At 35.2% G+C, this 26,313-nt stretch overlaps 1 protein-coding gene across 3 annotated transcripts in view; it reads left to right on the forward strand.

Moving 5' to 3' along the window:
* NFXL1 (nuclear transcription factor, X-box binding like 1) overlaps window positions 1-26,313 on the forward strand; it is a 68,307-nt gene that overhangs the window by 8,087 nt on the left and 33,907 nt on the right. For all 3 annotated transcript variants that reach the window (XM_025386558.1, XM_025386555.1, XM_025386556.1), the window contains exons 4-15: window positions 321-430; window positions 2,353-2,483; window positions 6,402-6,580; window positions 6,827-6,988; window positions 7,066-7,166; window positions 7,887-8,001; window positions 9,332-9,456; window positions 11,730-11,852; window positions 15,279-15,369; window positions 20,080-20,200; window positions 20,427-20,586; window positions 21,605-21,696. In XM_025386558.1, the coding sequence (XP_025242343.1) occupies window positions 321-430; window positions 2,353-2,483; window positions 6,402-6,580; window positions 6,827-6,988; window positions 7,066-7,166; window positions 7,887-8,001; window positions 9,332-9,456; window positions 11,730-11,852; window positions 15,279-15,369; window positions 20,080-20,200; window positions 20,427-20,586; window positions 21,605-21,696 (1,510 nt within the window). The remainder of the gene's footprint in view (window positions 1-320; window positions 431-2,352; window positions 2,484-6,401; window positions 6,581-6,826; window positions 6,989-7,065; window positions 7,167-7,886; window positions 8,002-9,331; window positions 9,457-11,729; window positions 11,853-15,278; window positions 15,370-20,079; window positions 20,201-20,426; window positions 20,587-21,604; window positions 21,697-26,313) is intronic.

The raw sequence follows: 26,313 nt of genomic DNA on the forward strand, positions 1-26,313 counted from the left end.
TTAAGACTTTACATCTTCCAGCTCTTGCTTATGGCTCTGCCTCCACCAAATTTGTTGAGAATTGTAACAGCCAAAAAAGTAAGTATAACTGAGAGAGAGAGCTGAGGTGCTGATTTTGAACCATGTATACAAGATTTAATACACAGACTTTGTTACCTCTTGACAGCTCATTGGTTACTTTTTTAAAAAAACTTCTTGTTTTACAGCTATATTTTGAGCAATTGATAGTGCTAGACAGTTCTTACGTAATGTGCTATTAGTGAGTTTGTGTTATTTTCAGATGTTGTTTAGGGTGAGATTTTCAATCTTTAAATTTCCAGATGGAGATACACATGAATTAGAGCGAACAAAACAATATGTAAATGAAGCTTTTCAAGCAGGGGCTATGACATGCTTAATTTGTATTGCTTCGGTGAAGAGAAACCAAGCAGTAAGTTTTTCTTTCTCCTTATTTATATTAATGTATCTCCCCAAAATATCTTAGTTTGCACTTATAATATTTAATGATTTATTCTTTTGTTTACTTTTGTTTAAAAATACTTCATTTGAAAATTTTGTATATGAATTGATCTTCATTTTAAAATATATAATTTTTAAAAAATTACCACTAAATGAGTATCCAGTATTCTTAGCACTATTGAAATAACTTAGTTGTCTTCAGTTTTAATGCAAATGTTGATTTGATAGAACATTTTTAGCATCTGTACTTTATAGATTCCCACAAAAGTGAAATGTTAAAATGTACTATATTTTACTACTTTTATTGGGTTTGGAAAAAGATACGGTCCCTATCTTCAAGAAAGTAGAACTTGGCAGTAACACTTATGGCTTAATTAGTTAGCGTATCCTGTGTTAAAGGCATTTTGGGAAGTGGTGAGGGTCAGTGGGGAGAGAGATTTGGACAAAACTCATGTCCTTGGAGGAGCTATGGCCTAGTGATAAAAATATCTATATGTAAATTTAAAAGGGCATTAATGAAGCAATTAAGAAGTGATTACTGAATATGAAAGACTCAACATTTAGACCTTAGATTAATTCACTACTATTATAGCAGCATTGCCTAGAGAAAGCAAATCAAATCAGATGAAATAGTTTGGTCATGTAGAGTGAATCAGAAATTTAACATGCTCTGGTTGGATAGAAGAGTATATCAGATATAGATTCCTTTTGTGCCTAGAGTCACATCTAGTTGGTTTACTCTGATTTCAGCTACAGGGAATGCATAATCTCTGCATGCAGATACAAACCCACTTTAAACACTTGCTGTGTGTGTGCGTTTTTTCCACCTCTGAATTTTCTTCTTGGAAATTGACTTAGCTAGTACATGGCTATAGTGCAGAAGCACTGGAGAGTTAAAGCCCCTTGCAGCAACATTGCACCACAGGGACTTGGTAGGTGAATGCCCCAACCTCCTTATCATTAGCGGTTGGGGCTGGGCAGTCCAAGGCGTGTTTTACATGGTTCTGCAGATGGTCCCCTGTAGGATTGAGCTTCTGTGGCCCTTAGTGGTAATCAGCTCAACAATATGCCATTCATTGGCATTTCTTTTTCCCGTCTAGTCTCCTTATTCCTGCATCCAAGTTCTTATCTCAGATACTGCTTTGGGGATAACCCAAACTAAGAAGTTGGCTGTTTAATGCTGTTGTTAGCTCATGCAATATGCTACATATCTGATTTTCTCGAACAGTTGTAAAATGTTATAAGGAAAGGGGAACTGATTTTTATCAGTTTTATCAAAGTATTTGGCAGGTTTTAAAAATGAATTTAGTATTATTCTTAAGCTTTTAAATTATGTATATTCTTAATTTTTGATTACCTAATTTTTAAAATTTAGCATTAGTTAGGTGTTAGACTAACAGGTTTTATGTAACAAAAGGGCTATGTAGATATATATGTGCATATTTATGTTTAAGGATTCTTTCGTAGTATTATTTATACTTGGAAATAACCATCCAACAACAAGAAATTTAAGTACCTACGTCTACATGATGTAATGTATAGCTATAAATATGCTTATAAGAAAGACTATAAAATTACATTTCAGTTATTATAGTATGACCTTATTTTTTAAAAGTATGAAAAAAATATATATAAATTTGGAGACTGTCCAGAATGTTAGCAGCAATTATTTCTAGCTGAATGAATCTGTGTGATTAATAATAATTTTCTTTAACATATTCTACTTTAAATGCATTTCCCATGAAACAGTTCTGTTATACTGGAAGGAAAGACCTTTTTTCTTTAATCCTTAGGTAGCTCTTGAAAATAGTTTAGTGTGATACTCATTTTAAATTATTTTACAATTAACAAAGAAAAATTAACATATATTAACTTCTGATACCTTTGTCTTAGGTTTGGAGCTGTTCGGGATGTTTCTGTATATTTCACATGCCCTGTATCCAGAAGTGGGCTAAAGACAGCGAGTTTCTTGTATCTTCTGTGACTGATGATGATTTTGGAAAGAGAGATTATCCCTGGCCTTGGTAAATTTTTCTAGTTAGTTGGATTATTATTATTATTTTCAGATGGAGTTTTACTTTTGTCACACAGGCTGGAGTGCAATAGTGATCTTGGCTCACTGCAACCTCCACCTCCTGGGTTCAAGAGATTCTCCTGTCTCAGCCTCCTGAGTAGCTGGGATTATAGGCACCCATCACTACGCCTGGCTAATTTTTTGTATTTTTAGTAGAGACGGGGTTTTACCATGTCTGCCAGGCTGGTCTTGAACTCCTGACCTCAGGTGACCCATCCCAAAAAATCCCAAAGTGCCAACTAGGCTGGCATGCCACTGCGCCTGGCCTAGTTGGATTATTAAATTTGTAGAATAAATGAAAATTGTAGATTCTACGTTGCTTTATTGGTGGTTTCAATATCCATGTTGGGCCTTTAATTAGTCATTTGGTGTTTAAATATATGGAACCTTGATAAAGGCTGGTTTTTTTCAATTTGAATTTATATAACTAATAAATCATCCAGACTTAATTTTTCCTCTGCAAAACAGTTCCTTAATTATCCTTTGAAAGGACTTTCAGTTTTCTGTAGGACTGAGAATCATTCATAATTGTGATCTTCTTGTCCAGAATTCTATGAGGATGCATTATTATTACCTTGTACAAGACTATCATTTAATGTATTTTGATTATAAGATTCCCAGTTTTATCCTCCCAAATCTCAAAACTGCAGGTGTATAATATACAATATCATTATTTTTTTACATTTATTAGTTTTGCTTATTATTGATGATTATTTGGTCTTGAGAACTTTTGTTATATTTCCAGAAAGAGTTGGAGAGTCGAATTTTATATCTCTGCTAAGTAAAGACAACAAGAAACTTATTCATGTTGGCTGTCCAGAGAGGTAGATTGACTGTCAAAGTAATGAAGCATAAGCTTCAGGGGCTCTGTGTGGTCACATTTTGTAACTTTAGTAACTAATTTTATGTTTAAAATTTTGAGGTTTTTTTTTTTTTAATTTAAATTTTTATTTTTTTGAGACAGTTTTGCTGTGTTGCCCAGGCTGGAGTATAGTGGTGTGATCTCGGCTCACTGCAGCCACTGCCTGTACGGTTCAAGCGATTCTCCTGTCTCAGCCTCTAGAGTAGGTGGGATTACAGGTGCCCGCCACCATGTCCGGCTAAGTTTTGTATTTTTAGTAGAGATGGGGTTTCACCATGTTGGCCAGGCTGGTCTTGAACTTCTGGCCTCATGTGATCTACACACCTTGGCCCCTCAAAGTGTTGAGATTACAGGCGTGAGTCACCGCATCTGGCCAGTGGTGTAGTTTTTAAAAAACATTTAGACATGCTGGTGACTTTTAGAAGAGTATGTAAAAATAATTCTCAGCAATCTGTGAGAGATTTTATTTTCCTGTTACCAATGGGGATATTGAAGTTAATTGAAGGGAGATGATTTCACGCTCCTCACTCTTGAGTAGTGGAGCCAAAATTTGAAACCTAGGATTTCTTACTTTTAAATTCAGTGCTTTTGCTATTCTTTCATCTGAGTTATGTTTTTTGACCTTGCTTTTAGAAATGTTATTTTTCTTTTCATTGAATGCACACTTTTTGAAAACTGTTTCAAACATTTCAAAGTATATTTGTTTTGCTCCTGCATATTATTTACTTGTGGTGGAGGACTTTTAGTGTTTAATAGGTACGGAATTAAGCCAGGTGTTCCAGCTTGTTAGTTTAGAGATTTAAACCTTACGTATATATTTTTTTACCCTCACTTCTGTTTTAAGTAGTCATTTTGCCATAGAGAAGGAAAGGATCAATTAAAAAAAAATGTACTGTTACTTCTAATTTAAAAGGAACAACAGTTTAATCAGCTGTGCTATATACTTTGTGTTCCATATTTCATATTTTTTTAAGAAAATAAATGACCGTTCTGGTTAAGAACCCATTTTGTTTAATCCTCATCAAGATGGAGCTAGAACTTGGTAAAATGTTAATAATTTTAAGTTATTTTATGGAAATAAAAAATTTAAAATACAGGTTTCTACTAAGATACTACTTTTTAATGAATAAGATCTAGCATAATTACATTTCATTGTTGTCATCCCATTTTAAAATAAAACTCATACATTTGCATATATTACCCTCACTGGGCCAGTTCAGTCTCAGTGCTGATGGGCAGTGTTAAGGTATGTTGAGTTGCCTGTTAGTCATCCATACCCACGCTTATTAAAAATACATCTCCCCCTCCACACTAGCTTAAAGGAATAGTAAATACTTTTAATAAAAAAAAATTGAACTCTTCCAATAAAGTGCCAGTTATTTATTCCAGAGACAGATGAACTTAGTATTTTGTTTTTGATTTTTCATTACAAGAACAAATATCTTTTGGTTATTTTGAATATTTATGTGGCATTTATTTGGAAACCGAACATATTCTTATGACAATGAAAATATTTTGTATATGATACAAAAGAAATTTAAATGTTAATATGAAACTTGTTCCCGTGTAATGTACTAACTATACTCATTTGTCTGGGAGATAAGGTTAAAGCGTCTTTTGAGAATGAAGTCATCTATGATGATCTACAAGTACATTTCTGATAGAGCTGAAGGTTAACACTTCTACTACCAAAATTTATTTATTTTAATGATGGAAGTTTAAAGCCTTTCATGGTACTTGAACTTTTCTTTGACTTAGGCACATTCAAATTATATCTTTTTTTGGGCTGGACACAGTGGCTCATGCCTGTAATCCCAGCACTTTGGGAGGCCAAGGCTGGTGAATCACTTGAGGTCAGGAGTTTCAACTCCTGGCCAACATGGCAAAAACCCCGAATCTACTAAAAATACAAAAAATTAGCTGGGCGTAGTGGCGCACACCTGTAGTCCCAGCTACTTGGGACACTGAGGCACAAGAATTTTTTGTACCTAGGAGGCAGAGGTTGCAGTGAGATGAGATTGCGCCACTATACTCCAGCCTGGGTGACAGAGTGAGACTCTGTCTCAAAAAAGAAAAAAAAAAAGAATTATATTTTTTTGTGCTAGATGTTGTGAATTATGAAATTCTTTATTTTCAAGTTTATTTCCCCTTAATTCTAAATTGTAGTCATGTTTCTTGTGGTATTGCCTGTCTATAACCTGACTTCTCTCTTCTGTTTGCTGTTGCTAATATATTTTGTTTATTTGTAATCCACAAAACAAAACTTAAAAAGTTGAGCTTTATGAAAAGCAGAGTGAATTTCTCAAGAATACAGTTCAATGAGATCACTTGGACTCGGGAAGGGGAACATCACACACCGGGGTCTATCACGGGGAGGGGGGGCGGGGAGGGATTGCATTGGGAGTTATACCTGATGTAAATGACGAGTTGATGGGTGCTGATGAGTTGATGGGTACAGCACACCAACATGGCACAAGTATACATATGTAACAAACCTGCACGTTATGCACATGTACCCTAGATCTTAAAGTATTAAAAAAAAAAAAAAAAAAGAATAAAGTTCAGGTAGTTAGTAGAAAACTAATGTTACTTTCTTTTTGTAGCTGTATTCTAGATATGTGCTGTTTAATTCATGGTAACTGGCCACATGTAGCTATTTCAATATTCAGAAATTATAAAATAAGAAATTTGATTCCTTCCTCAGTTGTAAGCACTAGCCACGTTTCAAGTGCTCACAGTATGTGGCTAATTGCTACTGTATTGGGCGATCCCAGTATAAAACTGTTTCATCATCTCAGCACATTATATTGTGCAGTGCTGTTCTATATGGTTGAAATAGATTTTAATAAGATCTTGTTTTTTTTATTAACACAAAGATGGAGCAGAGTTCCTTAACATAAAACTAGTTTAACAGAATATACTCTGTTACTAAGTTCATTTATATTTCTGTCTCTCATGTTGCTTTTAAAGGCGAAGTTAGCTTTAATAATTTATTCTTCTTTGTAGTCCAAAATGTAGGTTTGAGTACAAACGATCTGAAACACCTAGTAGGTACTATTGCTATTGTGGAAAAGTGGAAGATCCACCTTTAGATCCGTGGCTTGTGCCTCATTCATGCGGCCAAGTATGTGAGCGTGAATTTAAACCTTCTTGTGGCCATAAATGTTTACTCCTCTGTCATCCAGGTGAGTTATATATTGCATTTTTAATTGTTTGTGGGTGATTATTTCTTCTTATGTTGAGGCAAAAAAAAAAAAAAATTGTAAAAGTTGAATTCACAATTGAAGTTTGCCATGAGGAAATATTGAAAGTTATTGCCTTTTGTCAAGTATCAGTAAAGAAAGTTCTAGAAATTATTGATAGGTGTAGAAATTGAAAGTTTTAGTTTCTGACTTTAGATTTTTTTTTTTTTTGCTTTTACTGAATTCTAGGTCCCTGCCCTCCTTGTCCAAAGATGGTCACAACTACTTGTTACTGTAAGAAAGCAAAACCTATCCCTCGTAGGTGCAGTGCCAAGGAATGGTCTTGTCAGCTGCCATGTGGACGGAAGTTGCTTTGTGGGCAACATAAGTGTGAAAATCCTTGTCATGCAGGTAAAAGGCCATACCCATTAGATTTTACTGACTAAGCAAAAGTCAATTTCTGTGCTAATTTATCAATGTGGTTTTAGGAAGCTGTCAACCTTGTCCAAGAGTTAGTAGACAAAAGTGTGTCTGTGGCAAAAAAGTAGCTGAAAGAAGTTGTGCAAGTCCACTATGGCACTGTGATCAAGTAAGTTTATATGCATTTCGAGGGGTGGGTATTAAAGAATACACAAAGCATAGACAACCTAGAAAGCAGCAAGGCTAATCAGGTTTAGTTGGATAAAAGGCAAGGAAGAATAGCAACTCAGGTGAATTATATCATGTTTTAAGAAACTACTCTTAAATTTAATATCATTTTTAATTATTAGAGGAAAAATTTTTGTCAAAGTAATAGGTATTTATTGAATTTTGGATTCACTACATTTGTACTCTTTCTTGCTAGCTCTTGTCCCCTTCTTCTCTTTCCCCTCTCTTCAACCAGCACCCCTCTCTGCTTCTTGAATTAATCAAATTGAGGAAGTAAGATTGGTTTTATAGGTTGCTTGTCCTAGAATTGGCATGGTTTTAGTGCCACTTAGAACTCCTTGTTCGTGAAAGGCCATATGAAGCTGCATGTAGTTTTTTTCTGTATTGCATTTTTAAAATATACTTTTTGGTGCATAGGAAATATATGTGTGTGTAAACGTATGTATATATGTACCTATATATATGTATATGTACCTATATATACCTATGTATATATTTACCTATATATACACATATGTATGACACCTGTATAAAATATAAAGTAAAATAATATGAGGGACATAAGCAGTTGTTTATTTGTGATTGAAAAATAGATTGTGTCTTGTATGAAGTCCTTTTTGTTAACTTTTAAATCATTAGTGTTTATTGCATTTTATTTTAGGTATGTGGAAAAACACTGCCATGTGGTAATCACACATGTGAGCAAGTTTGCCATGTTGGTGCTTGTGGAGAATGTCCTCGATCTGGGAAAAGGTTCTGTCCATGTCAGAAATCAAGTAAGACTTATTTTTTTTGTATATAGGAAATGAGCTATCAAGCCATGAAAAGACATTCAAAAGACGTGCTCCAGGAAACTTAAGTGCGTATTACTAAATGAAAGAAGCCAGTCTGAAAAAGCTACAAAATTTAAGCCTCCAACTATGACATTCTGGGAAGGTCCAAACTGTGGTGATCAATGGCTTCCAGGGGTTGGGGAGAGAGAGAGAGATGAATAGGAGAGACATAGAAGATTTTCAGGGTAGGGAAACTCCTCCGTGTGATACTGTAATGGTGAATATATGTTGTTATACATTTGTCCAAACCTATAAAATATACAACACCATGAGTGAACCCTTATATAAACTATGAGCTTTGGGTGATTATGATGTGTCAATGTAAGTACATCATTTATAACAAATGTACCACTCTGGTGGGGTTTGATAATAGCAGAGGCTGTGCTATTGTCATTATTATGTAATAGGTTATAGGTGAGTTTATTTTAGGCTGCTTTCAGGTAAAGGCATAGTAGGATAGCACTTTGAGTCAGCTTCTTTGACTCCCCACAAATAACAGCATCATATGTATAAGACTGCTTCTAATACTTGTCACAATATGTTTATGTTAAAGGTGAGTTTTATAATTTTGTACTTGTTGCAGTTTTTTAAGAGAGGTGGTTTCATTCTGTTGCCCAGGCTGGAGTGCAGTGGTGTGATTCTAGCTCACTGCAGTCTCAGACTCCTGGGCTCAAGTGATCCTCCTGCCTCAGCCTTCTCAGTAGCTGGGAATACAGGCACCTGCCACCATGGCTGGCTCATTTTAAAAAATTTTTGTAGAGATAGGCTCTTCCTATGTTACCCAGGTTGGCCCCAAACTCCTGGCCTCAAGTAATCCTCCTGTCTCGGCCTCCCAAAGTGCTAGGATTATAAGTGTGAGCCACTGCGCCTGTCCTGAGTTTTATAGTGTTTTAAAGTCTACATCTTTCTTTTTGTCTTTGTGGGGTAGTTCAGAGCAAATTTTTTAGAACAAATTTTTAAATTAGGAAAATTCATGAATGATTTATGTAGTCTTGACTCATTTCTTTAGATAACTATTTCTGAAGGAGATAGCCCTTAAAAATGTGTTTCTTGAGGATGGTAACGTGTCAAATTTCTTTTTAAAAACCATAAGCTTAACAAATATTAGGGATTATTTTCATTAAAGTTAATTTTTCCCAATGATTATGTGGATACAAAAATTTATAGTCTGAAAGTGCCAGCATTCCTTAGGGAGCCTGAAGAACATAGCATTTTGTTGATGTTTAATAATAATGTATCTTATTATTAACATTGACTTTTTGTCTGTTTTTAGGATTTTCTTTGCCTTGTACAGAAGATGTACCAACTTGTGGAGACAGTTGTGACAAAGTACTTGAATGTGGAATTCATAGATGTTCACAGCGTTGTCACCGAGGTCCCTGTGAAACATGTAGACAGGTTAGTCATCTTGTGTAATAATTACTTTTAAGAACTACCTATCATAATATATCAAATGAGATTGTCCTGTGGTTGTTTTCTATTACTTATTTTCATATACATCTGTGTCATGATCTATATGAATTTAGTGACCTAATATTAGGGTAAGAAGCAGGAGAGTACAGGCATACCATGTTTTATTGCATTTCACTTTATTGTGCCTTGCCAATACTGTGTTTTTAATAAATTGAAGATTTATGGTAAGCCTTTGTAAAACAAATCTTTCAGCTCCATTTTTCCAACAGTATGTGCTCATATCTCTGTGTCATATTTGGTAATTCTTGCACTATTTCAGACTTTTTCATTATCATTATATCTGATATGATAGCCTGTGGTCAGTGATCTTTGATGTTACTATTGTGATTGTTTGGGGGTGCTGCAAACCATGCCCATATTAGACAGTGAATTTAATGGTTACATGTTGTGTGTGTGTTCTGACTGCTCTACTGACCAGTCGTTCCCCATTTTCTTTCCCTCTCCTTGGGCCTTCCTATTCCCTGAGAGACAATAATATTGAAATTAGGCCAATTAATAACCCTACAGTGGCTTTTGTAAATGTTCAAGTGAAAGGAAGAGTCGCACATTTCTCATTTAAATCAAAAGCTAGAGATGGTTAAGCTAGTGAGGGAGGCAAGTTGAAAGCTGAAATAGGCTGAAAGGTCTCTTACATCAATTAGCCATGTTGTGAATGCAAAGGAAAAGTTTTTGAAGGAAATTGAAATTGCTACTGCAGTGAATACAGGAATGATAAGAAAGTGAAACAGCCTTATTGATGATAAGGAGGAAGATTTAGAGGTCTACAAAGAAGATCAAAGGAACTATAATATTACCTTAAGCCAAAGCCTACTCCAAAGCAAGGCCCTAACTTCAATTCTGTGAAGGCTGAGAGAGGTGAGGAAGGTGCACAAGAAAAGTTTGAAACTAGCAGAGGTTGGTTCATGAGGTTTAAGGAAAGAAGCCCTGTTCATAATATAAAGGTGCAAGGTGAAGCAGCAAGTGTTGATGTAGAAGCTGTCAGGTTATCCAGATGATCTAGCTAAGGTAATTGATGAAGGTGGCTACGTTAAAGAAAAGATTTTCAAGTGAGATGAAATAGCCTTCTACTGGAAGAAGATACCATATAGGACTTTCACAGTTAAAGCTTCAAAGCATCAAAGAATAGGCTGACTTTTCTTCTTAAGGGCTAATGTAGCTCCTTAATTGCTCATTAATTGATAATGTAGCTCATTAGTGTAGCTCATAATTGAAGCCAATGCTCATTTACTATTTCAAAAATTGTAGGGGTCTTATGAATTTTGCTGAACCTAGTCTGCTTATGCTCTGTAAATGGAACAACAAAGCCTAGATGACAGCACATCTATTGACAGCACAGCTTTATGGCATGGTTATAAGCCCACTTTTGAGACTGACTGATCAGGAAATTTTCTTTTCAAAATATTACTGCTCATTGACAATGCACCTGGTCACCCACGAGCTCCGATTGAGGTGTATAAAGAGATGAATGCTTTTATGCCATGTCTGCTAACACAATATCCATTCTGCAGCCCATGGATCAAGGAATAATTTTGACTTTCAAGTTCTATTTTTTAAGAAATACATTTACTAAGGCTATAGCTGCCATAGATAGTGATTCCTCTGATGAATCTTGGCGATGTAAATTGAAAACCTTCTGGAAAGGATTCCTCATTTTAGATGCCATTCAGAATATTCATTATAACAAGAGTAGGTCAAAATATCAACAGTAACTGGAGTTCATAAGAAGTTGATCCCAGCCCTCATGGATGACTTCGAGTGTTCAAGACTTCAGTAGAGGTCTAGACTTGAGACTTTAAAGTTGTATATGTCATTTTGGTTTTGACCAGAGTACCAAGTCCACAAGTTAGCTTACTAGGTAATTTAGTTGTTTTGGCTTTACTGAGACAAGAGTTGCAGATGTTATGGTTGTAATGAAATGGAAGTGGTTTTGTTATGTGGGTTTTTTTTTTTTTTTTTTTTTTTTACTATTTAGTATCAGTTTTCTAAATTTAATAACAAATTTATATGAAGTCCTTTTTAGAGCAAAGTAAGATATAAGTAAATGTTTTAGGAAATTCAAATTGGTTTTTGGTAAAGTTTGTTATACAAATTTAGTGTTAAAATTTTTGTTCTTTATGTTTTAATAATTGTAAAAGGTGCAATGTGAGGAGAAAATATTAACAAAAATAATTTTAATAGCATTTATTTTATTCTTCCAGGAAGTGGAAAAGCATTGTCGCTGTGGAAAGCATACGAAACGAATGCCTTGTCATAAACCTTATCTGTGTGAAACTAAGTGTGTTAAGATGCGTGACTGTCAGAAGCATCAATGTAGAAGAAAGGTTTGTGTATTAACCTTGGAAACCTCTGATTTAAAGACTGTATTGAATTTCTCCATTTTGGACCCGCAATAAGTGCTGTCTTGAACTCTTTCTCAAATGTTCAGGCATATGCTTTGTTTTAATATATTAATAAATATTCTAGATTAACCTTAATCTAGATAATTTTTGTACTAGTGGGAATTGTACCAATTTTTTTCGGATGAGAAGTTTCTTGTCCTGTGCATTGTCCTCTCAGCTTGATATTTCTGATCACTGACTGTTTCTGATCACTGAAATGTATGATTTTCGTATATTTTATATTTGTGTATTTTATAAACCCCAAATACATTGTCTTTACTTTTGCTTTAAATAATCAGTTATCTTTTAAAGAGCTTGAAAAAATAAGAAAAAGTAATTTTTGATATTTATCATCATACTTTTGGTGCTTTTCATCTTTTTGTACAGATTCACATTTCCATCACATTTCATTTTTTTTCTATTCTGAAGGATTTCCTTTAACATTTCTAATAGTGCTGGCCATGAATTCTTTCAACTTTGTATGTCTGAATATAACTTTCTTTAGTCTTTGTGAAAAGTATTTTTACTTTAGAGCTCTAGTTTGGCAGTTTTTAACCCCCATACTTTGAAGGTATTGCTCTACTATCTTTTAGCTTGCATTTTTTCCAATAAGTAGTATGCTGTGATTGTTATATTTGTTCCTCGGTACTGATTGTTTCTCTTTTTTTCTGGCTGGTTATTAAGATCTTTCTCTTTATCACGTTTTCAGCAGTTTGTTTCTGGTGTTCCTTGGTGTAGTGTTCTTTATGTTTCTTAACTTAGTTTTCATTGAGCTGCTTAGATCCGTAGATTTATAGTTTTTATTATATTTGTGAAATTTTTGGTCTTTATTTCTTCAGATTTTTTTTTTCTGTTTTCCTGTACTCATCACCTTCTGAGACTTTGAGGACATGTATATTATATGCTGCTTAAACTTCTAAGTTCACAAAAATAAAAAAAATGTTTATTTTTCAGTCTGTTTCTGTTTTAGTTTACATAGTTTTGTCTTCAACATCGCTAATTTTCTTCTGCATTGTCTAATCTGCTTTTTATCCCATCCTGTGTTTTTCATCTGAGAAGTGTATTTTCATCTCTAGAAGTTGGATTTGGGTCTTTTTTATATCTTCTGTGTTTCTCCTTAGCATGTTCATGCTTCCTCTATCTACTTGAATGTTAGATAGGTTATATTTGTAATGTCTGCTTTAATATCCTTGTGTACTAATTCTGTCATCTTTCATTTCTGAGTCTGTTTCTGTTTATTGATTTTTCTGCTTTTTGGGGATTGTATTTTCCTGCTTCTTTGTCTGCTAGATGATTTTTGATTGTTTCTAGACATGAACTTCTTTTTGTTTGTTTATTTGTATTTCTTTAAATATTTTTAAGCCTTATTCTGGGACAAAGTTAAGTTACTCAAAAATTCTTTGTTCTTTCAGAGGCTTGATATTTTTAAGTGTGACCAGAACACTCTTTTGTTTAGGGCTAATTTGGCCCCATTACTGAGGCAATAAGTATTCTAAGTACTCTACTTGATGCCCAGGTATTAGAAGATCCTTCCACTCTGGCTGTAAGGAACACAGAGTTTTTCCCAGCCTTGTGTGATCTCTGGAAATTATTCTGCCTTCTCTTTCCAGTGGTTCAGCTTTTGGGTTGTTTCCTCTCACACAATACAGACCAGTACTCAGCCAAAGACCCAAGGAGTTCTTTCTGGAGTTCTTCAGAGCTTTTTCTGTGCTGCTGCCTTCTCTCCACAAATTCTAGCCACACTGGCCTCTCTGAATTACGAATGTTGTCTACTCAACTTTGTAAGACAGCCAGATTCTGCTTATGATCTTCTTCCTTGTGCTGTAGCCAGAAGTCTTCATGTGTAAGCTGATGGCACTGCAGGCCTTACCTACTTTGTTTCCCTTCTGTTAGGGACTGCCATCTGTGCTGCCTCATTATCTAATGTCTGAAAACTGTAGCTTCATATCTTTTATCTGGTTTGCTGGTTGTTTGAGACAGGAGTGTAAATCTGGTAGTTGTTACTCCATCGTAACTTGAAACAGAGGTGTCTATTGGCTTATTCAAGTCATGGACCACATAACCTTTTCCCCCACCGGCAAAGTGATAGGATAGGCACATAGTATTACTCAATAAACATTTGTCTAATTGAATACACTGTATTGCCTTTTTTTTTTTTTGAGAAGGAGTCTTGCTCTGTCGTCCAGGCTGGAGTGCAGTGGTGTGATCTTGGCTCACTGCAACCTCTGCCTCCCATGTTCAAGCAATTCTCCTGCCTCAGCCTCCCTGAGTAGCTGGGACTACAGGCATGTACCACCATGCCTGGCTAATTTTTGAAAATAAACTATATTGACTTAATTGCTTTTTAATAATGTATATTTTGTTTTTAGCTATTTTTATATACTGCAACTATACAACCCTAAGTTTCTTTAAGACAATTGTATTCTGTATTTCCTTTCCAAAGTTAGGTAAGTAAGAAGTTAAGGAAAGAGTTAAGATGGCAATATAGACTTGAAGTAGTTGACTAGTGTCCATGATTGAAAAATTAGGACAGGTCATAGCTAGCTATATTTCTCACACACGGAAGGGAAGTGTCTGTGAAACCAGGGAAGTGACAAAGAAAGCTGGATGCAAATAGCCTATCTCTGCTTCTCTTCTTTAGCCTCTTATTCTATGGTTTGAAAATAACTGTCAAACGAAGCCAGGAACAGTGGCTTATGCCTATAATCCCAGTACTTTGGGAGGCCAAGGCGGGCAGGTCACTTGAGCTCAGGAGTTTGAAAGCAGCCTGGGCAACATGGCAAAACTCCTTCTCTACCAAAAATACAAAAACTACCCAGGTGCGTTGGGGAGAGCATGTGGAACTAGGTACTCAGGAGACTGAGGTGTGAGGATGGCTTGAGCCTGGGAGGTGGAGGTTGCAGTCAGTCAGGACTGTGCCATTACACTCTAACCTGGGCAACAGAGCCAGACCCTGTCTCAAGAAAAAAGAAAAAGAAAATAAATAACTGCCAAATGAATCTGTACATTGACTTGATTTTAATTAAATTTTTTAAAAAGCCAGACTAATTGTTTTCCTGTATTGACATTCCTTTGGTTAATATTGTTAGTCTCTGCATAGATAAAGGAATGAAATTATCTGATGGAAATGTTTTGAATCATAGAATGATTAACTGAAGGTCAAGAAAATTTAGCTTGATTTGTTAAATTAGGTCATCATAAGTTCTTAGTGAAGTATGTTTACTTACCAGAAGAATGTTGATATTCTTGAACACTTCTTTTAGTGAAAAGTATCTCTTTTCTTTCTATAAGTTCTGTAACTAGTAATGACATGCCTATTATTAATGGGTTTTTGAATTACCTGTTCTTTATATGTTGCTTTCTCTTCAGTGTTGCCCTGGAAATTGTCCACCTTGTGATCAAAACTGTGGACGGACTTTAGGATGTAGAAATCATAAGTGTCCATCTGTCTGTCACAGAGGTAAACTTTAACAATAGCTGTGATTTTATGTTTGTATTGATGTAGTGGTTTTTTTTTTTTATTGTCAATATTCAATATAATGTATTGAGATAGTGTTTTATAGTCATCGTGTATCTCACTTGACTCTCTTAACCTTGAGAATAAGGTAAGACAGTTTGCCAGTGTCCCTATTTTATAGGCAAAGAGGTTGAAACTTAAGAGGGTTCAGTGACTTACTCAGGGAAATGTCTAGTACATTTGAACCCAGGATTTCTGTATATAGAAGTATTGTCCTTTCTATAACACTATGTTGTTTTCCTACTTCCTAACTTTCCCCACACAATTTTTTAATGAATGAAGGTATTCTTAGCGTTTTGAACACCTTATTTATTCTGAATTTTATGTACTTATTTGGAGTTAAATCTAGTGAAGGATTAGATATGTCCTAAGCTGGTGATTTTTAAACATTTTGATCTCATGACCCCTTTACACTCTTTGGTCCCCAAAGGCCTTTTGTTACAAATGTGAGTTTTATTCATTGACATTTATTGTATTTGAAATTAAAATAAAATGTAATAATATTTATTTTTTTAAAAAATAGCAATATTAATCCCATTATATCTTAATACAAGTAATGTACTTTTATGAAAAATAACTATTATCTGAAAAAAGTAGAAAATTTTACATTCCTACAAATGTCTTTAATGTCTAGCTTAACAGAAAATAGCTGGATTCACATATATTCATTCTACATTCAATCTGCTGTGGATATCACTTGTCACTAGCTTCTGGAAAACTCTATGCATGTAAGACCTTGCAGACCTCCTGAAAGGGTCTCAAGAACCGCTAGGGTTCCTGGAGTATACTTTGAGAATTACGTTCTAAGTTATTACTAGACATTGAAAACTGAGTTAACTTCACTCATTTGGATTATGTTGATATGAAATGGAATCTACTGAGATATGGTATAGAGTATTAGAAAGATCATGAACTTAGAGTAAGAAATCCTGGATTTAAGCCTAGACTCTGCCAGTTAGTAGTTTAATACCTAGAACAAGCTACTAAACTGTTTCTTGGTTGATCTCCCAATCCTTTCAGAAATCCTGCATCATATATGGAACTATTGTTATTTTATATGTGGAACAGGCCAGGAGACTATTGGCCCAAGGTGAATAGAACTAGTCACAGAGTCAGGATGTGAACCCAGTGTTTATGATATTTCCATTATATTACATTCCTTCCCCATTAGGAAAAGTGTCAGATTCTATTACCCTGTAGACATTTTCTGTAGGTGTTCTTTGATTTGTCAGTGAAGTTTACAAACAGTTTTTCAGGTATGTTCTCACCAACACTAGAAAGATTTTATTTTCTTTTATAGTCATTACATCACTGACCCATTGAGTTTTTGCAGATTTTTGCAAACTACATCTCTGTAATGTAACTGGTTTAACAGTAGTAAATCTACTATTTTGTTATTTACCACATTGCAAGATCAAAGGAGGAATGAGATCATCTTGATAAACATCTAAAAATGGTTGATAAATCCAACATTTATATAAGATAAAAATTTAATTGGAAATAGACATATCCTTAACCTGATAAAGAGTATCTGCAAAGTTTAGAGCAAATATAAATATCATACTTACTGGAGAAGTGTTGGAAGCATTTCCTTCTCTCATATTTTTGTGAAGCAAAGCCCACAAATATTTCAGTATTAATCTCTAAAAGATGGATTCTTAACCTAAACATAGTTAACATATTTCTTCATATCAGCAAATATCTGGTGTTCAAACTTCTTGTTGTCTCATAAGTAACTTCATTTTTTACGTCAGTTTATGGACTCTAAAACCTAATAAAATTGACATTGTAATTGGTTTTGTTTCAAAAGTCTTTTAATTTATAATTTCCATCCTCTATCTCCTTTTTTCCCTTGTGACTTATTTGTTGAAGAAACTAGGTTGCTTTATTTAGTTTCTCAGAGCCTGGGTTTTGCAGATTGCATCTCTGTAGTATTATTTAACATGTTCCTCTGTCTTCTGTATTTTCTGTAACCTGTTAATTGGATCTAGAGGTTTGATCAGATTCAAATTTTGATATTTTTTGGTAGAGTGGTGTTTTTTTTTTTGTCATTGTTGTTGGTTTTTTAGATTTTTATTAACCCTTAAAAAAGCTTATTAGTCACAACAAAATTTTCCCTGATGGAAAGTATATGGAAGATGCTGTTGTGCAACTCTCAACATTTGTTTCATCTACAGTTTTAAAAGAATGTGGAATCATAGTATCATACTATTTTTCCATCATTCTAGAATCCTTCGTAAGCAGAATTATACAGTAATTTATAGGGGGAATGTACTAACTGTATGCTTGTGTTGCGGGTATATGAAAATTTGATTTATAGTTTTCTTTTTTTTTTTTTTTTTTGGGACGGAGTCTCTCTCTGTCACCAGGCTGGAGTGCAGTGGTGTGATCCCCTCACTGCAACCTCTGACTCTCCCGTTCAAGTGATTCTCCTGCCTCAGCCTCCCGAGCAGCTGGGATCACAGGCATACACCACCACGTCCAGCTAATTTTTGTATTTTTAGTAGAGCCGGGATTTCACCATGTTGGCTAGGATGTTTCGATCTCCTGATCTCGTAATCTGTCTGCCTCAGCCTCCCAACGTGCTGGGATTACAGGCATGAGCCGCAGCCCCCGACCGATTTATAGTTTTTTTTTTTAAGTTCTGGATCATCTGTGTTTATAGTTTTAGAACTACCCGAATCATACCTATTTTGGCTGTTAACTGGTATTGGACAGTGTAGTTATAGTCTCCGTTTACTACTTTTTCATTTTGAAAGTATTATCATGGAAGCTATTTCAATTAAAATATGTTATGCTTTATAGGTATGTATAACGAATTCTGTTGGTCAGTAGGGAGACTGTTTAGAGAAATTATCCCTTATTCTCAAAATCTAATTTTAAAAAACGTGATACTGTTGTTTAGAATAGCAAAAAGGTTATGTTTGATAAGTTCCTCTGCTGAAGATGAACGAAAAATTGTCATTGTTAAGTATAGAAACTGATATAATATGCTGAATGAGAGCTGACTTAAATATTACTATCAACTTTAAAAATACAACTCGTAGTCATTCTTTGGGTAAAATAAAAATAAAACTTGATTATGTGGGTTAGGATAATTGACTTGCATTAACATCAAGAATATATGTGTAAAACACATTGGGTGTTTTGTATAATAAATGTTATGTTTGACCCTACGATGTTTTACCTCTAATTTTCTCTTTTTCTATGTTCTTTATTTGAATTATAATTCTTAATTTGTATTTGTTTTAGGGAACCATTTTGAACTTCTAGAGGCACTTAAGCCAGGATATTGTCCATCTTTAATCTTTTTTTTTATCAGGTTAACTCCCGGTCCGTGTTTTGCTTGGTCCTGACACCTAAGCAACAGTCTCTTTAAGATACTCATTTCTTTGTTGAAAACTCTTCTTCCTTCATTATTTCATTTCTGATAGAGTTCCTTACGGAGAAAACTAGAGTGGAAGAAAGCTCTTAAGATGATAACAGAATCTCTTGGAGAGAACTTTATAACCTGCTTTAAAGATTTCTTTGATTTTGTTTTTTTATATTTCTGCCAACCCATAATAAAAGAGCGTAAAAAGCTGAAACCAAAATAACGTTTTTTTTTTTTTTATGTTTAGAAGAGATATATTTGGGATTATAGCCTAAAATAGTGCCTTAGTACTTAGTCTTTCACAAAGTACAGTTAATGGAAAATGGACTGTACTTGCTACTAACCAATATCAGGTCATGAGAGAGAAGTTACCGGGAATTCGTCTAAAAATTGTGTACTTGGATAGATGTATGAAAATAGGCCAACGATATTATTGTTAATGTTAAATTTTCCAAAGACTTAAATCCATTTTTGCTTGTTTTAGTTTTGAATGAATAATATGTTAAATTTGTTGTGTAGAACAGAAGTTTTAGCAAATTTTAGAGAAATGTCTAAAACTTTATTGAGATACCGGTGGGTACAGAGAGAAAAGTGTTATAAATCAGGGGCTGGGTGCAGTGGCTCACGCCTGTAATCCCACCATTTGGGAAGCTGAGGTGGGAAGATTGCTTGAGTCCAGGAGTTCAAGACCAGCCTGGACAACATAGTGAGACCCTCCCATCTCTATAAATAATCAGAAATTAACTGGGCATGGTGGTGTGTGTCTGTAGTCCCTGCTACTTGGGAGGCTGAGGTGGGAGAATTGCTTGAGCCCAGAAAGTTGAGGCTGCAGTGAGCCATGATCATGCGACAGCACTCAGCTTGAGCAACAGGGTGAGACCCTGTTACAAAAAAAGAAGAGAAAAATGTTACAAGTTAAAAGTATACAGCTTGTTGAATTTTTACGAACTGAACATAGCCAGGTAACCAAAACTTACATAATTAAACAGAACATTACCAGAATTTTCAACACCCCACTTGGATCCTTCATAACCATTACTCTGATTTTGAACAGTATGGATTAGTTTTTCTTGTTTACTTTATATAAATGGAATCATGCACTATGTACTCTTTGTGTCTGAATCAATGTTTTCTGGTAAGATTCATTCATGTTGTTGTAGTTTCTTCATTCTGGTTGTAGAGTATCCCATTGTGTGAATATACTAAATTTATGTATTTTACCATTGATGGGCATTTGGGTAGTTAAGGAAACTTTTTAATTGTCAGTATTTTTTTTTCAGGCAGTTGCTATCCCTGCCCAGAAACCGTAGATGTGAAGTGTAATTGTGGCAATACAAAGGTGACAGTGCCCTGTGGCCGAGAACGTACCACAAGACCACCCAAGTGCAGGGAGCAATGCAGGTGAGTTTGAAGCTTTGTACAAGCTTCTATCTGATGTTGTACAAATTTAAATTCATATTGGCTTTTAATATTTTAATTTAATTTTGCTTTAGTGTTTTAAAATGTTAATATTCACAGTGTACTCATTCTATATGGAATCAGAAGATATATAAATAGATAATTGTCCTTTAGATGTAATTATTCAATGATTAAAAGTAATTTTTGAAAATTGTACTTTATGATTTAGTCGACCACCAACTTGTCATCATACAAGTCAAGAAAAACATCGCTGTCACTTTGGCTCTTGTCCACCATGTCATCAACCTTGCCAAAAAGTTTTGGAGAAATGTGGTCATTTGTGTCCTGCTCCATGTCATGATCAAGCATTAATAAAGCAGACTGGCAGGGTAAGGGAATAATGCTATTAAAGAAATAGTGCATTGCTGTAGGTTGTACTTTCTTGCTTTTACTTAGTTTTTCAACAAGCAATGATTAAGCGCTTATTGGGAAGCACTGTGCTTGGAGCAGGGTACAAGGTAATGAAGACTTGATTTTTTTGTTTTAAGCAACTCACAGTGTAGAAAAGGAGTGAGACCAATAAACAGTGTTTGCAAATACAGTGTGATAGTTACATTATGATCATGATATAGATGAATTTGGCAGTCCTCCTTCATATATTGTGGTTTAGGGTTATAGATGTCTCCTATAACCTTATTTTAAAGATTTGTTCACTTTTTAATATTTTATTTAATATTTATTTATTTATTTTTTGAGACAGAGTCTCACTCTGTTGCCCAGGCTGGAGTGCAGTGGTGTGATCTCAGTCACTGCAGCCTCCACCTCCCGGGTTCAGTGATTCTCATGCCTCAGCCTCTGAGTAGCTGGGATTATAGGCGCCTGCTACCATGTCCAGCTAATTTTTGTATTTTTAGTAGAGATGGGGTTTCACCTTTTTGATCAGGCTGGTCTCGATCTCCTGACCTCAAGTGATCTACCCTCCTCGGCCTCCCAAAGTGCTGGAATTACAGGCGTGAGGCACCATGCCCAGCTCATCCTCATGAATATTGAGCCCTAACTAAGTATCAAGCATTTTTTTAGGTGCTGAGGAATAACAGTGAGTAAAATAATGGAGGTTATATTCAATTGGTAGATGTTTTTCTCATTTCCTTATTGGAAGTAAAGGAGGCTACACTGCCTTTTTTCTACCATTTATAAACTGGATTCTGTCTCAGTTAGTAATATCAAATGTGTGTGGAGGGGAACAATTTAATACAGATAAAATGGAATATTTCAGTAAGCACAATTTATTTGAAAGAATTTCAACCTGCTTGAGCAGAGGATACATGGAACTATTTTCTTAGATTCTTAAAATGGCCATATGATTTAATCCCTCTGACTTAAAATTCTTATGTATTTTATTTGTAGCACCAGCCTACAGGCCCTTGGGAACAGCCTTCTGAGCCAGCATTTATTCAGACTGCATTACCGTGTCCTCCATGTCAAGTTCCTATTCCTATGTAAGTATTAGAATTTCAAATAAAAGAAAAAAAAAAATTTTTTTTGACATAGCTTAAAGGGTATCTGAAGTCAATCTCCCTTTTTTCTTAGTTCAGTTCATTATCATTTCAGGCCTAACCTATAAACTAGTCTGTCTGTCTTAAGCTTCATTCTTTTCAAACATGTTTGTCGTACTTGCTTATAAACCTCCTATAGATATCTTTTTTTGAGTCTTTACCCCCAGTTGGAGTTTGAAGTCTTTCTTAGCTTTCCATAGCAACTTGTGCATGCAGTTACAAAAACCAATCCAAGGAACATCATTTGTTAGTTTTGCTGATGATTCCCGTACTAGAGTGGAAGCTCCCTGAAGACAGAAGAAAGCCAAGTTTTACATAAGGCAAACTTGGGGAATATTTAAAGGAAGCCTTGGAAATGAGAGGAAGTAGTTTCCTGTATGGGCCAGTGAATGACTAGGACTGAGCTATAAAGAGCTGAACCTACAGTAATAGGGAATCCTGGAATTTTTTATACTTCCAGCAGAGGTTATGGAGTATAGGGAAAAAAGAAGCGCAGAATGCTGAGAAGCAACATAAAATTAGAAAAGGGGCTGTTGTTTACAACTGAGGTGCCAAATTAAACATTGGTATTTCTTGTGTATTGGTCTTTTAAAGAGAGGGTTGTTTTTGTTTTTTAATTGTAAAAGCTTTCATTTGCACAACATTCCTCCCAGTTGAAATAGCATATATATTTTTGTATATTGATCACACAGTCAAGTTGGGAGGCAAAGTGTTATTAGGAGATATATGCACAAATAGGGTAATTTTAGTCTGTAGATTTAATGGAGGAGGGCTGTGTAGTTAGCAGAGAGGTTTTTCATGTAGGTATTCAGTTATTTGAGGCTACTCTTTTACTGAAGACTTAAGTTATAATCATGAGGAACCAAGTTGTTGCTAATATCTCTTACTAAGTTAGAATTATTAGCGGCCTAAAATTTTTCCTTGAGAGAAACAGAAGAGACATTGATATTATAATTCATAGACACAAAAATGTTGTCATATACATAGTACCTAGTTAGCATTGAGTTCCTTAGTCTGGTTTTTTTTTGTTTTTTTTTTTTTTGAGACGGAGTCTCTGTCACCCAGGTTAGAGTGCAGTGGTTCAATCTCGGCTACTGCAACCTTCTTCCAGGTTCAAGCGATTCTCCTGCCTCAGCCTCCCGAGTAGCTGGGACTACAGGTGTGCACACCGTGCCCAGCTAATTTTTGTAGTTTTAGTAAAGCTGGGATCTCTCCATGTTGCCCAGGCTGGTCTCAAACTCCTGGCCTCAAGTGATCCGCCCAGATTGCTAGGATAACAGGTGTGAGCTACCGTGCCTGGCCCTTAGTCTGTTTTATATTAAGATTATTTAACATATATGTCTATCTTATTTAATTCGGTTAATTTGCTTGAAATCTCAGTTTGGATAAAATATTATTTGACAGTAGAAAAACTGCCTGGAATTACTAAGTCATGTTTACTAGAGGTTTAAAAAATGAAATTAGATTTACAATGGTCTTTCTTTCTTACTTGACTGGAATATGTTGCTGGAAGATATGTGTGTGTGTGTGTGTGTGTGTGTGTGTATATTAAAACAGATTGTCTCTTAGAGTAATGGCTCTTGAGTTTAGGGTTGTGCTTCCCACTAACTTCTTCTGTGAATAAGTCATATACCTTCTCCGTTTGTTTGTAAAATAACGAGGTTCAAGATAGGTATAGTAATGTCAGTAAGGAGAGAGTTTTCAGAGGTCCTTACCATTATAAAATGTCCTTTGTGTGTAGCAACAATTTGTAAATTTTGTCTGATGTTAGTATAGCCACTACAACTCTCTATTGGTTACTAATAGCATGGAGAAATTCTTAGCAGCAAACTACTGAAACTGACTCAAGAAGAAACAGAAAATCTGAAGAGATTGAATTAGTAATAAAAAATTTACCAAGAAAAACCAGGACCAGATGGCTTCACTCGTGAATTATACCAAAAGTATAAAGAAGAATTAACACCAATCCTTTCACTTAAGGAGGGTCACTTCCCAACTTAATTTAACAAGGCTGGTATTTCCCTAATACTAAAACCAGAGGAAGACATTACAAAAAAAGCTGCAGACCAATATCACATAAGAATATAGATGCAAAAATTCTCCACAAAATACTAGCAAATTGAATCCAGTACCATGTATAAAGATTATATACCATGACCAAATGGAATTATCCCAGAAATATAAGGTTGATTCAACATAAGAAAATCAATCAGTATAATTCTTAAGTCTCACTCTCGCCCAGGCTGGAGTGCAGTAGTACAGTCCTGACTTACTGTAGCTTCAAACTTCTGGGCACAAGGGATTCTCCTACATTAGCCTACTGAGTAATTGGGGCTACAAGCATGCGCCACCATATCTAGCTAATGTTTTATTTATTTACTTATTTATTTTAAATTTTATTTTATTTATTTATTTAGAGACAGAGTCTCGCTTTGTTGCCCAGGCTGGAGTGCAGTGGTGCAATCTTGGCTCACTGCAAGCTCTGCCTCCCAGGTTCAAGCAATTCTCTTGCCTCAGCCTCCTGAGTAGTGGAGATTACAGGTGTGGGCTAATTTTTGTATTTTTTAGTACGGATGGAGTTTCACCATGTTGGTCAGGCTGGTCTCGAACTCCTGACCTCATGATCCACCCATCTTGGCCTCCCAAAGCATGAGCCACCACATCCGGCTGGTTTTTAAAATTTTTGTAGAGATAAGGTTTCACTGTGTTGCCCAGGCTGGTCTCAAACTCCTGGCCTCCAGCAGTCCTCCTGCCATGGCCTTCCAGAGTGCTAGGATTATAGACATAAGCAAGCCACTGCTCATCCAATTGGTGTAATTCTTATCAGCAGAGTAAAGGGCAATTGATAGATGTAGCACAGCATTTGACAGAATCTGACAAACTTTCTTGATAAAAACACTCAAAAAACGTGGAAGAAAAAGATAATTTCCTCAACCTGATAAAGGGCATCTGTGAGAAACCCACACAGTTCAGGTAATACGTCGTGGTGAAAGACTGAAAGTTTTCTGCCTAATAACAGGAACAAGACTAGGATGCCTGCTCCTGCCACTTCTTTCAACATTGTACTAGAATTTTTAGCCAGAGCAATTAGGCTAGAGAAAGAAATTAAAAATGACTTTTTACTTGGAATAAAGAAGAACAATTTGCATTTTCAGATGACATGATCTTGTATGTGAAAAGTCTTAAGGAGTCCTCAAAAATACTATATGAGTTTCTTAATGAGTTCATTACTGTTGTAGAAAACATCACTATACAAAGCCAGTGGAATTTCTGTACACTGGAAACAAACAATCTGAAAATGAAATTAAGAAAACAATTCCACTTATATAGCCTGAAAAGAACATTTTGTTTAAGAAATTCAATAAAAGGAATAACAGGATTTGTACAGTAGAAAGAACAAAATCTAAATGAAAACCTAACTAAAAAGAGCAGTAACATTTATCCCTCAACATAATTAGACTGGAAGTAGAGCAGCTCTATTGTTGGTAAATTTGGCTCATTCAATTACACCTCATCAAAAGCTCAGATTGTCTTTCCATTTTGTTATCCTTGGTGTGTCATCTTTGACCTCAGGCTGTTTGCTTTTTTGTTAACTTCTCAACCCAGACATGAAAGTTTCCAAAGGGAGAAATGGAAATGTGTATGCCTTCTGTGTGTCATCATCATCACCTTCTCTTTCTTTCTTTTTTTTTTTTAAGGGTAAGGAAACTTCTCCGAAGCTCCACAGGAGAACTCTTTTCACATTTCATTAGACCATTTTTAAACCATTCCCTGGAAAGGGAAATGATGTGTTTGTTTTCTTAAATAGACTTTATTTTTTAAGAAAGTGTTCACATTTACAGAGAAAATTGCACAGAAAGTACAGAGTTCCTATGTGGGCCCCCATACCACACAGTTTTCTCTATTACCAACTTTCATTAGTGATACAATTTTTACTGTTGAGGAACCAATATTGGTACGTTATTATTAGCTAAAGTCCATAGATTACATTAGGGTTTACTTTCTGTGTTGTATGGTTCTGTGGGTTTTAACAAATGCATAGTGTCATATATTTACTATGAGTTTCATACACAATAGTTTCATTGCCCTAAAAATGCCCTGTGCTGTACCTGTTCAACCTTCTTTTCCCTTCCTCATCTCAAACTCCTAGCAACCACATATCTTTTTGTTGTCTCTATAGTTTTCCCTTTTCCAGCATGTCATATGGTTGGAATTTTACAGTGTGCAGCATTTTCAGACTGGCTTCTTCACTTAGCAGTGTGGTTTTATGGTTCCTCTGTGTCTTCTCATGGATTGATAGCTCATTTATTTTTATCATTGAATAATAATCCATTGCATAAAGGTACCATAGTTCGTTTATCCATTTACCATAGAAGAACATTTTAGTGGCTTCCAATTTTGGCAATTAAGAATTAAGCTGCTATAAACATTTATGTGCAGATTTTTGTGTAGACATAAGTTTTCAGCTCATTTGGGTAAATTCTTAGGAGTGTAATTGCTGGATCACATGGTAAGACTTTGTGTAGCTTTGTAAGAAGCTGTCAAACTGTTTACTAAAGC

This window comes from Theropithecus gelada, chromosome 5 (genome assembly GCF_003255815.1).
Source record: "Theropithecus gelada isolate Dixy chromosome 5, Tgel_1.0, whole genome shotgun sequence".
NCBI classification, from domain to species: Eukaryota; Metazoa; Chordata; class Mammalia; order Primates; family Cercopithecidae; genus Theropithecus; species Theropithecus gelada.